The sequence below is a fragment of the Pomacea canaliculata genome, linkage group LG5 (genome assembly GCF_003073045.1).
Source record: "Pomacea canaliculata isolate SZHN2017 linkage group LG5, ASM307304v1, whole genome shotgun sequence".
In the NCBI taxonomy this organism is placed as follows: Eukaryota; Metazoa; Mollusca; class Gastropoda; order Architaenioglossa; family Ampullariidae; genus Pomacea; species Pomacea canaliculata.
Window position 1 is genome coordinate 16,936,487 of NC_037594.1, and position 16,942 is coordinate 16,953,428.

Here is a 16,942-nt window from a genome sequence, read left to right on the forward strand (position 1 = left end):
GATAAGAACCAAGCACACCAGTCAGGAGGTGGCTGTTAAAGGAAGGAATGGTTGTGGGGAAATGGTGGAGGGAGAAGGGGGTAGTGGTAGGAACAGCCGCGCGTGGGAATGAGACCAAACGGCAGCAGCGTTCGCAGCTGCGCGCCAGAAGTAGGGAACCGGCTCAAAACTGTGAGTGGCGCCAGAAATCTCGGTCCTCTCGCATCATGCAGTGGGGAGTGACGATAAGGCAGCGCGAATACACGGCTACCGGAGATCCGCGGGTCGCGAGCATCATTCAGGTGAGTGGCCATTATCGCACGTGTAGCTGGCGGCTGTTTCTTGAGGCTGGCATCAACAGAGGCACCTGTCATGTCGCTGGGGTGCCGCGCTTTTCATCGGAATTCTTACAGAATTCTTAACTACCAGTAATCTCGTCAGCAAAGGCTGCTGAGAATACCCTTGGGTGTGTGTCGTTTAAAAATATTCTCCCTTTTCTCTCTCATGCACGCACACTATACCTCCCTGCTTCCTTGAGGAAAGGATGGAGAATTAAAATTTTGCATTGTGAACATTTTAAAAGTGTCGTATTCTTACGACAAAGATAAGGCAAATTACTATAAGGAACATACAAACTGTTTAACTAGAAATTAAAAATAACGTACATTGTGGCAGCATCCCGGTAAATGGTAAAACAATTTCATGGGAACAAAGCTAGTAAACAGGAGCAAGGTATTAAGAGTTAAGGGAAGCAACTCTCAAGATCACGTTTACTTAGTTTGCAGGAGTAGCTCCCCTTTATACTCTTTTCCCATATTATTCTCGTACTTTTATACTAGTTTTAATAAAAGTTTTACTACAGAAATTACACATCGATCGTTTATTTTACCAGTTTGCACTCCGACACGCCTGACAACCAAATCTGTCAATGAGTTAAATATCATGATAATGATGATGAAATCTTTAGACATGAAACCATGCTTTCCTTAGTTTTATAGTTTTTATACTGCAGGCAAATTCAGAAATGTTTAAATTTTTTTAAATCTAGCAGTAATCTTTTAAACACACTTACCGAATTTCCTTTAAAAGGCTTTCCTGATGACATGCTAATTTTCTTTGATCCGATCTCTGAATTGCAGAAAGTTGTAATGGCCTTGAAATCCAGAAAGCGTGATACATGCACTGTGCTGTCTGTCAGCAGAGCTGGCAGGTACAAGCTGCTTGAAGCTGTTCTTGTGGCATCTGAAACTTGTACACTGGGATGGTTTTCTCTAAGCATTTCAGAATCAAGGCTGTTTGAAACTGTTGCTGAAGATGGCAGAGAATAATCTTGCATGGTACGCAATTTGTGTCGTAGCACAAATGTTGACACACGTTTTTTTATACTGCGTCTAACTGTACCATGTAAAGAAGCCAAGGATCCAGGCTGGTATATTTTTGCAGTGGACGCAGAGTCTGAAAGTCTGGTACTTGTGTGTAGATTGGGGATGTCCAATATGGCCGAGACATTTTCCTTTTGAGCCTGTACACATTTGAAAGTTATGCCTTCATGGTAGATTTTGTTTCTCAAGTAAACTGATGCAGCGAAAATCATTTTCTATGATTATAGACTCCTTTCTTACATCTTTATTTTGATAGGAGGCTAAGACGCTTGAAGAATTGTCTACATAAACAAACTCCTTTCAATTTTTATACATTTTTATTGCTTACCTTTGCTGCTTACTTCCTTTACCAAAACAAGACACGAGATTTAAATACTAGGTTTTCTAATGATCAAGAAATTAAAGATTTTGACTTTTTAACCTAATTTACTCTGTAATGCATTAGGGTGTTTTCACTAAATAGAGAATGTTTCACTATTTGTATCATTTGTTATTTGTCCATAACTCTACAATGTGCAATGATGAAGATAATTACTTCCTACTGATCTGAGCAGTCTTGAGTTCACCTACACCCATTTGCAAGATCTCTGAATACTGATTATCAAACATTTTTTTCTCAAATTTATAAACTACACAGCACCTTAATACGTCATATCGTCTGCAAATATTTCGCAAGCGCTGTGCACACATAAGATGAATCATTAACGAGATAACATCGAAAGACAATTCTGCCAATAACAGAACACAAAAATCATGCATGTCGTAGCTTAGATGATACCACAAAGTAGATGAACGGAATATGTGGTGATGGTCGGAGGGTACAAAATGTCATTATAAGTCACTATTAATTATTGTGTACAAGGCTATGTAACGACGATCACGACGGCGTCGCAAAGGGATAAGGACTTGATTACCTCAGATATTTCTATTCCATGCACAGTTTTTCGCTTTCTCTTGCCTTTTATACTACATCCTGGCACTGTGAAGGTTAAATCAGTTTCATCCATGAGTTCGTCAAGTTGAAAATCGCGCTTTGGAAGGTGATTGCTCGCCATTTGTCATTCAAATTAAACAGACCTTTACACTAGAGAGGCAAGGATTCAAGGGAGGCTATTCACATTAGATGGGGCAAGTAATATCATGGGTGAGGGGGCTGGGCATGAGAATGAAATAAATCATCTTACAGTACAGACACTCCTGTACCAGATAAAATCCGCTGTAAGAGAGAGAGAGGGATTGAGGAAAAGAGAAAAAAAATGCGGTTTTTTTGTCTGTCGTTCGTTTGGGTCCAAATGTTTAATCGTGGAGGCAATATCTGAAGCAACACAAGAGGGATAAAATCTGAAACGATGAGTCACTTTAAAACAGCAGCGGCAGCTGGCTATACCGCAATCGACGTCCCATGTTCATGGCATTGTTGGGATAGTGACGTGAACACTACACCTTCCTCCTCCCCTCCCCTCGCCCACCACTACCCATTCGTTCGATTCAGGTATGGAGTGGAAAAAATACAAGGACTGACATCCACAAGGGCTCCTACTCAGACTGTACGTCTATCGATTGCTTAGGGTAGAGGCAACATATCATTACAGTCGAGCAGCCGTTTAGGGCACAGTTAGGGTCGAAGACTGCGTGTGACTGTTGAATGTCAGTATGCGCGTGCCCATGATGTTACGTTGCTGATGGAAATGAAGCTTGGAACAGATGTTCTCGGTTTTGTGGGTTGTCAGACCGACACATATTGTGGGCAGATCAGTGGTAATATGAGTAGAAACAGAGACGTATATCGAGTACACATTTTGACAACAAGTTACAGGGGATTGTCGCATTGGAAGGAACAACAAGATATTGTGTTATAATGCTGTGAATATTATTGTATGCCAGACATATTTGAAGATGTGCAGGTGTCCACCTTGTTTCTTCTAGCCGAATCATGTAAGCAAATGTGGGTGCTTTGATTTGTAAATTAAATTTATGTTTTCATTGTAAATTTTTGTTGGACTTGGGCATTATAATGCATTGATACTATTAAGTGGAACATCTGTTCACTTTGAAGCATGTTCATTAACTTGTCCTCTGTGTGTTTGTTTCAGTGCCAGTCATGCCACAGGCTACACACACCAACATAAAGGTGCAGTATGTGACAACACAATAATTTCGCTGCTAAATTTTTACTGCACACTGCATTATACTTGGAACAGAACATCCCTTAAAGAGGGTCATAGATTAAAAAAGAGCAAAATCTTCAGAATTTACAAATGCTTCAAGACATTCCATACCGATGTGCCAGGTGCAGCGGGGCACGTACATTCAACACAATAGCAGAACTAAAGTCTCACATGGCAGATGAGCACGCTTATGGACAGAAACGAGAAAGAATGAAAATTTTTGACTTTAAGTTTACAGAACCACGCAACAGGACTGGGGCGACATTCTCCCGTGCTTCAGTCATACCTTGATGAAGGTAAGAGGCTCGAAGAAGAAGTTAGACGAGCTAAAAAGGATGAGTTGAATAATAAGCTACAGAGGTATCAGCAGGTCTCATCAAAACCACGACAGTTAGATGAGAGCTTGCTTACAAGTTTTGGTAGCAAGGGAGAGGTAAAATTGAACTTCACAACTACTGCCAGGCAATATCCAGAGCAAGATGCCTATCTGCAAGAAACTCTCACCAACTTAAACCAAGAAGTCCTGGTGCAGAGACATAACAACTGGCATACAGCTGATACACTGTACAAAGCTCAAGAAGTTTTGGCTGGTGTTGAAGAAGCTGCTGAAAATTGTGTAGGTGAACAAAAGAATGTTATTTTGCAACTTAGCAAAGAACTTACAGCCAAAGAGCTTCAGATACAACGCCTTAACATGGAGCTAAAAAAGCTACAAGATAACAGAGTAACACAAAATCAGACTGCTGGTGATACAGATGAAAGAGAAGGACAGGAAAGTAAAGAAAAACTGGTAATTGAAGAAGAAATCTCAAAAAAGAAAACAGAATTGGAATACATTAGTAATAAACTTTTTAAAGCTAAGCAAGATTTAAAAAACAAAAAACAGAGAGACAAAAAGAGATCACAAAAGCAAGATGACAGTGAACAAGTCAAAACCACTAACTTCAATAAAAATGTAGCTACTGATAGTAGCTATGTAACCACTGAAGAGGACCTGTCAGATTACTCCACTTCTCAGGCATCTTACAGTCTGAGCAAAACTTTCAGTACCACCACGAGGGACAGAAGTCCAAACATTAAGAGTCCTAAGCATGACAAAGTTTCTAAAAATGAGTTACGTCAGAAACGTCTTGATCACCATAGGCTTCATCAGGAAAGTCAAGCGTCTGTTTACCCAGAACAGCTAAGAGCAGAGAGGCAAGAGCTACTTCAGCGCATGAAGGAAATGCTGTCAAAGGCTGCATTTGAAAATGAAAAGCTGAAAGACAAGCTGGTTGCCAAAGAAAACCAGCTGCACTCCCTTAACTATGAACTTGAAAAGTCGAAAACGGACCAGACAGAACTCATGGAGGAGACTTATGATTTGTACCGGGAGGCAGAGAAGAACTTGACAAAACTAAAAGAAATGCTGAAGGTGAAAGAAGCTCAGCTAGGGCTTGCCACCAGCAGGCTTGATGAGTTCCGTAACTTGCAGGAACAGTTGAGCAAAGAGAAGGAAACCATTGCAAAAGATGCTGATGAAAAAGACAGCCATATTCAAAACTTGATAAAAGAGCGTGATGAGCAGATTCAGCAACTTAGTAGGCAGCTGGTGAGTCACATTTTCCTAGATTTTTTTTTTTTTAGGGAGGGGGAGCTGTTCGTTTCAGTAACTGTTTTTGGACTTAAAGCAGCTTAATTAAGAAGTTATGTTTATCAATCTTATACATATTGATCATCTGAACTATAATTTAATAGGAAGAGGTACATATTTGCAAACAAAAAGCCGATAAAATGTGGTGTAAAGGAGTTAATGTTTTTCTCACAGACCTTTGTTGTTATGAAGGTCCATGGTTTTGCTTGCTTTTCATTTTCTAAATCAAGCCTTTCATATTAAGGCTGTATAACTCTGCAGGTTGAATGACTGTTTTTAGATACACTTTCAAGAAGAGCAGGAGAGGCTGTCAGTGGTTGCTGCAGATCTTAAGAAGGAGGTTCTTGCGAAAGAGAAGACGCATGAAGATCTTCAGAAAGCCATCACTGACAAGGAGCAGGAACTTAATAAAAGCTAAAGAGTTAGTGTCAGTTTGGTTGACAATATGTCTTTAGAAAATATTTTTTCAAGAATTTTCTGTTGACAAATGCTGTTCTAAACCAGCATATCTACGCTGAACCATTTGTTTTTGTCTGTGTAGTGTGTAAGTTTTTTGTACAGATATAATTTATGTAAAAAGAAGTAACCATGGAAAACAAACCAGCTAACAGATTTCTATACACTAAATAAGGGACAACCTCATATCCTGGCTGTTAGCTGGTTTTATGCTTTATTGTCACTTTGTAATTTTTAAATATTTTATTCAACTCAGTACTCAGTGATTTTTGTGTTTGAAATCACTTTTTCTTCCATATATGATTTGATTCCTGTTCCTCTGGTAGCAGCTTGCTGATTAAAACTTTGCATAACTAACATTTCTTTTTGGACATTTACATGCTTTGATGTGCTTATAGAGGAAAATTTCTTTTAAAATTTGATGGAGGGTGAAGATAGGCTTTTTGTGTGAAAATATTTAAAATTAAAAAAAAATTACCTTTTCAAAGACTTAGGTTGAATTTTTTTTTGTTGTTGTTGTTGGTATTATCAACTAGTTTCCCTCAAAACTAAATGTTTTTTCAGAGATTTAGAAACCTTGTCAACATTTCTTCAGACTGCAGCTGCTAAGGAATCAATAGCTAGGAGCAAACTGGAATCATTTGTCACAGAACTGATTGATCGAGCAGATAAGGCTGAACAGGAACTGCAGATGCTTAGAAGGATTGGCAGCAGCAGCAGCAGCAGTGCAAATCTCACATTTAATCCTTCACAGGTTAGACGATCCAGAACCCATCCAGTCACCATTTAACATGTTATCCTTTTTTTAAATAATCTGATGCAGCCTTCATCTTATCTGTACTAAGAGCCTACATTTATTTTATATTTCTTCTAGATCATTGTCCTCAGTAATAACTTTACAAATTGAGCAATCTAGTGAAGGTCTTTTCATTTCTTGAAGTTAACAATGAATGGAATTTATAAGCATCAGTACTGTCAGTAGAGTAAGGTAATAAATTATATGCCGGTCAGCAAATATTTTACAATTAAATAGATAATGAATTTCACCGCCTACATCCATAGTGTTATAAAGCCTTTCATTTCTAGGGATCTCGTTTGCCTACATTTATTCACCAGAAAATAACTGTTCATAAACCAAGAAGTTATTTTTATTCTGCGGGGGAGGGGGCTGCAGATTTTTTTAAAAATTGTTGTTATTTTGCTTAGCTTTGGAGCATAAAGTTAGGGATTCATATTTACTATCACCACTGACTGGTAAGCTCTGTCAACCATCGGCCAATGAAGCCATTGAAGACTGAATTTGTCAGGGCAATTAAATTTCATGGGCCATGCCTCTGAAAAAAATAACCAACATATAATGCACCACTTGTACAGACAATAGGCCATGGGTCCTCTACCTTTGAAACTTCATTGTAGTTTAAAAATTGTATTTAATCCAGCTTTCTTATTTACTTTTGCTTTTTCTTGACAGGCTAGTGGAGCATTTCCAAATGCTAGCGCTGTTCCTGTACAGGGAAGTGCTGTTTTCAGTGCTTCTTTGCCCCCTCAACCTTATGCACTGAACAGGTACAACTTAATAAAAAAACTTTTTAAAAATTACTGAAACTGTATATAATTATTTCCTTTCACATATTTATGGCTGGAAAATCATATCATGGAACATTGTATAGCAATCTAGCATTTTTTCCAAATGAATTGTACGACCCTTATATACATGAACTTGTCTTTCAATTGCAGTACGCCGTTATCTCATTTGAACCACACTCAACCCTTGCATCCATATGGAGATCAAATACTCCAGACTAGCCTAGAACCTTGGTACAAAAACCTGGGTCTGGTAAAGGATTCTGGTAATAGTCCAAAAACTGTGCCAGCAGAAGTGGCAGCCGTGGAGTGCTCCATTGGTAGTACTTGTAATGAACTGTCGTCTTTGCATCAGTCAGTTCATCCACGACAATCACAGCTCTTGCCTTCACAATCACAAATCTCTGCTTCTGGTTGTTTTCAACCAGATGATGCAGCCAGACAACAGCTTAGGATGCATCGTAAGAGCAGTGCATTTAACAGTCTTTACCCAGAGCAAGCTCCAAGGCAGATATCTGATTCATCTGAAGAATTTGCTCCTTTACCAGCTAGAAGGCCCGTTCCAAAACAGAGACGGCAGCCCCAGTGTTATATAGAGGAGCAGACTGGAAAGTCTTATCGTCAGGTTCCTTCTGAGTCAAAATCCAGGCTTCGTGACATACCACCATGTTCTCCAGATGTATATGAGGTGACCAGAAGCCCATTACATTTTGGTAATATCAGTGCTAATGCTAGGAGGCAGAGCAGATATGGAGCAGACCATGTTTCAGATGAAGAGCAAGAATCTTACCACAGTGACAGCTCAGCATTCCATCCACCACACCCTCAGTATGACAACCACTCCCATTTGTCAACGAGTCATAATGCAGAGAAGAAAATGGTTAGAGGAAAAAACAAAATGAGTCGGCACTTGGACTTTGCAGAAGGACATCAGCCATCTTGTCTCCCAGACAAGCATCATAAAAATTCCGCCCATAAAAGTTCTTCTCAAAAACATTCTCTTAGCAGAGATGCCACCTGCAGCCTATCACAGAATCCAGAGATGATAGAAGATATTGGGATGTACAAAACTTATACAGTGCTGTCTATGAGTGGAAAAGCAGTAGAGGTATGTTGAAGCAAAGACTGTTGCAATTTTTTTGTTTGATTCTCAAATTCTCTAAACACATTCTTTCTTTTAGTTTTTATGATTGGTAAGCAGGCAGTATTGAAATGCTTTGGATTTTCTTTAATGTTAGGTAATTATTCGTTTAAAAAAAGCACCAGTTTTAATTTTTTTCACCATAATATTTTCTTTCAGGATCCAGCCATTTTCTCACAGTTGAATAAGTATTCTACAGACTTGGAGCAGTCAACATCAATCCCTTCAAAGCAAAAATCCTCCCGTTACTCTGAAAAACAGCAACAATGGAAAGGTAATGCATCTATGTACCATTAGCAAAATGGTTTTTAACTGTTATCTTTTGGCAAATGTCACATTCAGGCTAAAGCCTACATCTTTCTAAAAGATTCAAAATCTCAAAATAAAATACCTTAAAAATTCAATATTTTCATTTTATTTATGTCATCCTGGATTTCTGGATTAGTTTAGGTTTACTTCATTTTCAGCTTTATCAGTTTTAAAAATTAGTTTTCTGTCCAGGAGTTTTTGTTTGTTTGTTTTTTTTACTTGGAGCAGACAAAGCTGCTTTGCTCTAATTGCATACATATATATATCTTCAGGAAAACACAGCTTATCAATACCCCATGGCAAACTGCATCTAAAACAGATGCAAGGTGGTGCAGAGATCAGCTCCCTTGATGGTCTTGAATTGTCTCTTGATGATGATGGCATCATGTGGGAAGCTGCCAACGTAAATTCCGATGCCTTTGACTCAAACAGAGTGAGTCCTTATGGCAGTGAGACTACTGGTGATGTGGACTCATCAGTGCTTTGTTCTACAAGATCTCACACTAACAATAAGTCTACTAAAGGGATGATACTGATGAGGATGTGGTTGACTTGCAAGAAGAAGACTCCTACAGATGTTAGCTTTACCTGAAGAAGAGCTACAAGAAAAGGCAGCAGAAGTAGTTCCTCTGGGTGAACGAATTTCTAGAATTTTGAAAAGTGTTGCAAAGGAGGAAAACAATGAAACAGATTCAGCCATCAACAACTGTCATGACAAAAGTAACCCACCCATAAGTCAACAGAAACGAGAGTCACCTTTGGATAGAGCAATGGCAGTCAGAGAAAGAGTGAAGAGCATGACACTTCCCAGAGCTGGAGAGAGATCTCCATCTGAAGGCCCACCTTCTCAACTGGTACAAAAAACAGATGCAAACTATCAGAGAGAGCATTTGTCAAAACAAAGGACAGAGCCCCATGGTGTTGCCCAAGCAAATATCATTCACAAGACTCAGCCATTGACACACTGGATGATATGTCTTCAAGTAGCTATGCAGCTGTAAATATAAAGCCTGCATATGGTCAGAGAGTTGGGGAGAAAGGAATAGCTGGCTCTGGCAAAGGCGTGGACAAGATGCTAAACAGATTTGAGCTGGCAGAGCCAGGGGAAGATCAAGGGAAGGCAGGTGAGCGTTTGTTTAAGCCCCCTTCTTCTCCAGGAAGAGAAATGCTACCAAAGATGGATGGAGCACATGTTTTGCCTGATCATCAGCACCAGGCTTTGCATGAGAGATGTAGTCCTCCAGAAACAGGTTCACCCAGCACCCCTGCCACAGTTGGTACACCTACTACATGTAAAAATCAACATCTAGAGACGCAATCAACTGAAGTGTCTGAGAAAGGTATCTTAGTGCATGACAATCTGGACAGTGATGCATCAAAAATCAAGAAGCAGTTTTCCACATCTGGTTCTCCCTTTATGAGACAAGCATCAATCATGCTTGAAGAGCAGAACTTGCAACAGTTTGAAACGGCTGCGCTGAAACCAGCTAAAGAGCTCCGAGCGAGGTTTATGAGTTCACATTCATCATCTGAAGATTCTAGTCTCCACTCACTCTCACTTCCTGCCAAACCAGTGACATTAACAAATCAAGAAGATGAAAGCACAGATATGGACATGGATTATGATTTGGAGTCTGACTTGCAGAACTTGTCAGTACCTGGGGTGGGGAGGGGACATGGGGTCCCATCAGGAAGACCAACAGTAAAGAAAGCCAGAGCCTTACAGAGGAAGCCTAGAATTAGTAGAACTGCAGGTGCCAGATATGGAAAGCCAGCTATTTTGCCAGAGATAACAGATGGTAAGTTTCATTATGCTTATTTTCAAGGGGTTTTTTTGTGTTTTTTTTTTTTTTTTTTTTTTTGAAAATAGGAATGGGTATGTGCTTTGCTTCATTAACTCAAGCATAGTACTTCTATGAAAATAGAAACAGATATTTGTAAAATAGAAGTAATGACTTTGAGAAAAAGTTATTACCATGTGGTGTGCACATTAATATCTTTTTATGGACTGGAATTTTCAGAGAGCAGCTCTGCAGCTTCTGATGCTGACCTGGGTGTGAACAGACAGCAAGAAGAGAAACGACGTAGACGTATTGCTCTGTTTTGTGTGTTTTCTTACCTGGATGTACTCACGCTAGGCATCGTAGCACTTGTCTGTAAAGAATGGAGACGAATTAGCAGACACCCAGCACTCTGGAGGCGTGTACAAATCAAGTACCAATGTGTTTCTTCAAAGGTAACTAAATATCCCTGGTGGATTTTTTATCGGGGGTGGGGGGTGAGTTTGCACTTGTTTGATTATGTTTGTGGTCAATTTTTCTCCAAAACAATTTACAATTTAGTTTTTCAATTTTGTTATATCACATGAATATATTTTTCGTGGTTTTTGCCATGTTTTATCTTTAATAATACAGAGACACTTGTCAATCTTCTGTTTCTTTCAGTTTTTGATCACAATTTCAAAGTGGTGCACACAGCTTACTTCACTGACACTTGAAGGTTAGTCATGGAATAATTGATCTAGTTATGCATTATTCTTTAGCATGTTCAATGGTATTATTGTAGAAGTAGACATGTTAAACTTTATCAGTTGCATCTTCAGGTCTCTTTGTGAGCTGGCAGGCCGGGGAACTCTGGTCCCTGATCACTTAAGTTTTCTGTCAGCGCAGAAAAAGAAATATCCTTCTGCCCATTTCATATTTCTTTCTTTTTTCTTTTCCAAACTAGGTGTTTATAATCTCAATGAAAGTGTGACAGCCTTAAAAAAACTTTCCCACTTCTTGAAGTACGCTTTATTTTACATGTTTTAAGCATTGCCAAGCAAAGTTACAGAAGAGTTACTTTAAAAAAACGGCAACTTTTATGTGCTACTATTTACAAAAATGAAATATTGATTTTAAAATGTGTTTATATACTTTAGGATGCTGAGTTGCATGGTGAGACCTTACAGCTACATAAATCACAAAATGTGTGTAGTGTACTATTTTGCACCTGAGCCACATCTTTGCCACAATGTCTGTCTGCTCTTTTTCGCAAATATTTTACAAAAATAATAATAACGCATAGCAGTATTCCTGTACGTTACTAACAGATAGGTAACTGTTTATTTAAATTCTGTAAAATCCTTTTTCTTCTATGCTTTTTATGTAGTTCTCTAACAGAATGTGTTGCTTGCTAAAGCATGCCCTCCTTCATCATCTAACAAAATAGTCTTTAAAACTGTGATCTTATAACTGAACTGCATGTTATGTTGTCAGTAGAATAGAATTAGTTAAATTTCTAAGTTTATTAGTTTTCATTTTAAAAACAATTCCTACAATCTAATGATTATATAGCCCACGAATGCACGTTCTTGAATCTAGAAGTGCTTATGAGTTTTATGGTCTTGACATAACAGAAAACTGATTATCCAGTGAGATTTTTAAAGAAGTAACAATCTAAACAAAATACATATACTGCATTACAAATTTTGAATCTTTCTAAATGTCTGTGTCATACCAAAGTTTTCAATATCTTTCAATATCAATAAATGTGTATGCCCATCAATTATTCCTTATCTAGCTTTTGCCATCCTTTTAGATATCTCAGAAAACTGATGTTGGAGAGTATAACAAAATATTAGAAATCTTATACTGTTCTCTATTTACTAGTAGATTGTATCAAGGGCTTGTTTGCTTTGAAAAGGCTACATCAAAATACATTATAGATTGTAAGAACATGCATATTTTTTGTAAATATTAGAGCAGCATATTATATGACTTTATTATTGTCATTGTTGGCATCCTATTTGTTCGGTTTGCACATTATTAGCTTCCATAACATGTTTGTCTATCATATCAATTTATAAATGAACATGTAACTTTTTAGGTGTTGACAGTAACTCCTTAATTAACATTATTTGCTATGAATCTGCATATAGAAGTGCTGAAGCTGATCCCTCCCGAAAGTCACTACTAAAACAATGTTCTGTATATGTAAAATAATTATTCATTGACATCAATAACTTTGTTGCTTTTGTTTGCTTTTTTTCCTTTGCTTTTGGTTTATTTTTGCTGTAACCTCATGCATTGAGGTCAGAATGAAACATAGCTCACATCTTAAAAGTAAAGATTAAACAGTGCAAGCACCTTAAAAACCAGTTGCGTAAACCACTTGTGAAGACAGCATTGTCCATGCTGGTCTTTTAAGGTACATATCGATATTGTATTAATGTGCTAGTGTTAGTTTGTTATATGATATTTGCATGACTATATATTATTACAATGTTTTGACATTTACTATCATGCATAATTTGCTTGCACCACTTCACATATAATAGTTCATACATACATTCTCTCCCCACCCTCCACCCCTCACCCCCAACGAAGCACTCTAACATGCATGCACACTTGTATATTTTTAGTTTATTTAGATAACATAAATTATGATTTGTAAATGTTTGTATACATGCTAGAAAACTAGCAGTAGTAGTTCTAAGTTTTTGTGCTAGTTTCCATTTACATGCATTTTGTTCCTTTTTATTAACACGTAAAGGTCTACCGAGCTGGTCAGAGGCAAGCAGGGGAAACATTAGATGAATACAACCGCAGGACAAAGTAAGTCACTTCAAGTTTTATGCTTTAAATATTGATGATGGTGAGTATACATAGATACAGGTTTAAGTTCACATGCTTCTTGTAAATGTTTCCTTAAAGCCAATTCTAGTGGAGCTTTTTTTTTTACCCTACTGTTCAACATCTTGATTTAAATTAATTTAAAATGTTTGGAAACTAGTTGCTGATATTATTTTTTGCTCTTAGATGTTGACAAATATACTTTTATATATAATTAAAGCAGGAAATGAATAAGCTCATTATCCTGCATGAGGACACTGTATACAAGTATATGCACACACATATATGTACACACACTAATCACACTTGCACATATGTATGCTCCCTTCTTTTTCCTTCACACATATATAACTGTAACGGATTAAACTACATATTTATGTTTTAACATGTCTTAAACGTGTGTCTGTATATCAGGGCTTGTCTAGAGCCTGGTCTGGAGGAGCTGTTGAAGGTGTCTCAGGACTCCTTAACTACTGTCTCAATTGTAGCATGCAGCAATATCCTGACAGACAAGTAAGACATGACAAGTCTTAACTCTTTCTGTACAGCTTGCATCAGCAAATGCAAAACGTCTTTGTAGCTACAGCTTAACTGCATCAATACACCCATATTGAATGAGTATAAATGAAGATCACAGCAGAGGTTAAATTTCTTAAACCAGAGGTTAATGCATTGTATTTTAATGTACCAAATGTGTCCACTACTTACAAGATAAAAACAGGAAAAATGTCTTGGTTATAAATGTGGTCAATATTTTGCGTATGCTTACAATACTGTGTACAGATAGAGGGTAGATTTTATTGTACATCCAATCGTTCATTCTAGTGACCGCTAGTTTCACTGTTTGCAGATGTTTATGGCTTGTTAGTGGATATTGTCGTCTGCTGGAGCGGCTGACCTACATAAGTGACACACATCCACTTACTGCAGAGGTCATGTGGGCACTAGGTGGAGGGTGTCCGAGCATTACTTCTCTCATGGTTCCACCTTTACACACTGGGTAAATATTTTGTGCATGTTTTCCTTGTCCTAGAGATTAATAATGTTCTTGGGATTAGAAAACAAGGAATTACATCAATGCAATATCTGAGCTGACAAGGGTTTACGACGTGAATGAATCTGCTTTTGGTCATGCATTCACATGTGTGTTCATTTTGTGTTGTTTATGTGTATCATTTATAGTTAATTCATGTAACATGGTTGTATATGCATTGATTTTGGAGTTTGGGGGGATTTGTAATGTTTCTTTTTTAATACTAAGCGTTAGAACACTTTGACGTTTGGTTATTAGAGGCTGTTTGTGTGTGTGTGTGTTCATTTTATATGGATGTTGATGCATTCTGGGATCTTTATACAGCACACTTAAGCAGGGCTTGACCAATCGTTGCCTGCTGTTGATGGCACAGTTTTATCCAGATTTGCTTCAGCTGGGTATTGGAGGACATGCCTTAGATGCCACAGGCCTAGTACCTTTGGGTAAGCACTCTATGATCTTTTATCAGCTTTTTTTATATTTTATTTCTGCTATGCCCCTGACAGCTGTGCAGATTCAGAAACATCATTTACACCATTTTTTTTTTTTCAAATCTTCATTACCACTCACATTTTTGTAGCTTCCAGGTTTTCTGCATCTTAAAGTCCATGTGTTAATATGCTGCTTCTGTTTGTTCAGTGCTAGGTAGCTTTCCACTTTAACAGGCTCTAGACTGAATTCCACATTGTTCATCAACATACATTCATGAAGTAGCATTCAAGTCCACTGTTTTTGTACTTCCATTTCATAAACAATGAAATACTTTGCGTACGGTTCCTTTCTCCTATGTGCCTCAACTGAAAGCTTATGTCTCAAAGCTGATTGCTCAGCTGCTGACAAATTTTTGGTTTACCTGTGTCTCAGTTCAGTCATGCCAGCGCCTTCAGTTCCTGAGCCTGAACCACATTAAGGAGCTTAAGGATGACACGGTTGCAGCCATGTGCAAAGCAGGTCTGAGGCAGCTACAGAGGTTGGAGCTGAACTGCATTCCCCTCAAGGCAGAAGCTATCAGGAACTTCTACAGTGCGTAATCCCATTTCTGGACAAATGAACAGCTAATGATCCATTTTTGGTGAATGTTATTGGGGTCACAGTGGTAGTGATTGCATTGGATGGCTTTGTTTCCCCCCATATATGTATGATGTCAAGCAGTTTAATTAAATGCACAGTTTTTACATAAATTTCCAAATTTGTTTACAAATGTCAACATTGGTCATCATGTTTTTCTTAACTTCGTTTTCTATTTTAGACTCATGCCGTCATCTGAAAGAACTCAGAGTGACAGTTAGCATACATGACTATTGGGAAGATGCACGCAAGAAGAAAAATAGGGAAGACTACAAGAAGATACTGGCAAGCTTAGAGGTAACATTTTCCTTTAGTCTTATTTCTTGATCAATGTGCTCAAGTTCCTGGCAGTTGTAATCAGGATAAAAATGTAGGAACATTTTTGAAAGTTACTTTTTCATGTCATGCATATTTCAGAGTCAATGTGAGATTTTTTTTTTTTTTTGTTGCTGTTTTTGCAAGTAGTTAGGAGGAAATGTAAAGGCTAGAGTTTGTTTTGGTTTTGTTTGGGTTTTTTTGGTAGGGCCTCGCCTTGTGTACATTATATGTTGTCTCCCTTCTCATGCAGAAGAAAAGTGTGCCATTTATCTCCTATTACCCTCCTACTCTTCACTCACCAGGAGCAGTAAGAAATTGGTTTTGTAGTGTAATCAGAAATTTATTTAATATATTCACCAGTATGATTACAGTATTTATGAAGTGCCATATTGAAAAGGCTACAGACAGTTTCTTTTCAGCTGTGATGAATAATTTGTGTACAGGAGCTGAAATCTCAGGCTGGCCTGGGCAACATTCTACGTCTCCAAGCAGCCTCTGTGGATTAGTGATTTTGGTTACACTGCACTTTAAAAGCCAGTTGGCAACTTCACATTGTTTCTTATGGTTGCATACTTTAATTGAGAGTGTTTTTTTTATCTAGTGAAAATTTATCACAAAGGAGCATTTCCTTTTTTTTCCGCAAAATTTTTAATACCTGTGATATCATAAACAGCTAAAGTATAGGTATCTTTTGTGTCATTGTTGATACTTTGAGATACAATTCTAGTAGCTGTATGATGTGGGTTTTTTAACCGTATTTATACTTACTAAACTGTTCTTTCTTGTGGGTTCATCAGGTGGTGGAATGTAAGGTAACATTTGTAGCCATGCTTGTTTACATTTTATGGATTTATACTTGTATATGCTTTGTGGTCTATTTCATCTTGTAAACTGCTTCTTAGAGAATGAAGATTTCTGTTTATAAATGAAATGGAATGAGGATCATACATTTTTGGGGATCAGTAGACCAGGCATCTTGCGACAATGTAAACATCATGTTGTAAGCACATTATCAGTCTACAATGCCAGAAAATCTAAGTCCCTGAGATCAGAGATTTTTGTGGAGGATTCATATTCTAGAACTTACAGCTTATGGGAAATTGTTTCATCATCTTTTACCAAAGGCAGTGTTATTTCAAATAAACCAGTAATAGTTCTTTGCCATATTGATGACTTGGCTTATGTTATCGAAACAAGTGGAGGCCATTTGCCTGCATTTACAAGATTTTATTCCTTTAGGTTATGAATAAAATAGTGG

The 16,942-nt window shown here is 37.8% G+C and overlaps 2 protein-coding genes across 6 annotated transcripts in view; one reads left to right on the forward strand and one right to left on the reverse strand.

The window, feature by feature from the left end:
• LOC112563617 (rhotekin-2-like) overlaps positions 1 to 2,428 on the reverse strand; it is a 31,389-nt gene extending 28,961 nt beyond the window's left edge. Inside the window, exons 1-2 of the mRNA XM_025237770.1 lie at positions 2,276 to 2,428; positions 1,052 to 1,501 (exon numbers count right to left, since the gene is read on the reverse strand). Coding sequence (XP_025093555.1) covers positions 1,052 to 1,501; positions 2,276 to 2,416 — 591 coding nt within the window. The 5' untranslated portion in view covers positions 2,417 to 2,428. The remainder of the gene's footprint in view (positions 1 to 1,051; positions 1,502 to 2,275) is intronic.
• Positions 98 to 16,850, forward strand: LOC112563619 (F-box only protein 41-like). 5 transcript variants are annotated; one of them, XR_003099084.1, is made up of 12 exons: positions 4,979 to 5,120; positions 5,443 to 5,583; positions 6,183 to 6,372; positions 7,090 to 7,184; positions 7,356 to 8,310; positions 8,503 to 8,617; positions 8,925 to 10,451; positions 10,674 to 10,888; positions 11,097 to 11,151; positions 11,573 to 11,620; positions 13,186 to 13,247; positions 13,680 to 13,731. XR_003099084.1 is itself a non-coding variant. In XM_025237786.1 (11 exons), exons 4-11 carry the CDS (start codon positions 11,574 to 11,576, stop codon positions 16,188 to 16,190), a joined length of 783 nt encoding a protein of 260 aa, XP_025093571.1. In that variant the 5' UTR covers positions 9,253 to 10,451; positions 10,674 to 10,888; positions 11,097 to 11,151; position 11,573; the 3' UTR covers positions 16,191 to 16,850. The 5 variants fall into 5 exon arrangements, 3 of the variants coding, with proteins under 3 accessions (XP_025093569.1, XP_025093570.1, XP_025093571.1); XR_003099083.1 differs by lacking the exon at positions 11,573 to 11,620 and having other exon boundaries at positions 13,680 to 13,753; XM_025237786.1 differs by lacking the exons at positions 4,979 to 5,120; positions 5,443 to 5,583; positions 6,183 to 6,372; ... (1 more) ...; positions 7,356 to 8,310; positions 8,503 to 8,617 and adding exons at positions 14,116 to 14,265; positions 14,623 to 14,741; positions 15,163 to 15,321; positions 15,548 to 15,663; positions 16,128 to 16,850 and having other exon boundaries at positions 9,253 to 10,451; positions 11,573 to 11,588; positions 13,680 to 13,778.
• Positions 16,851 to 16,942: the final 92 nt, after the last annotated feature.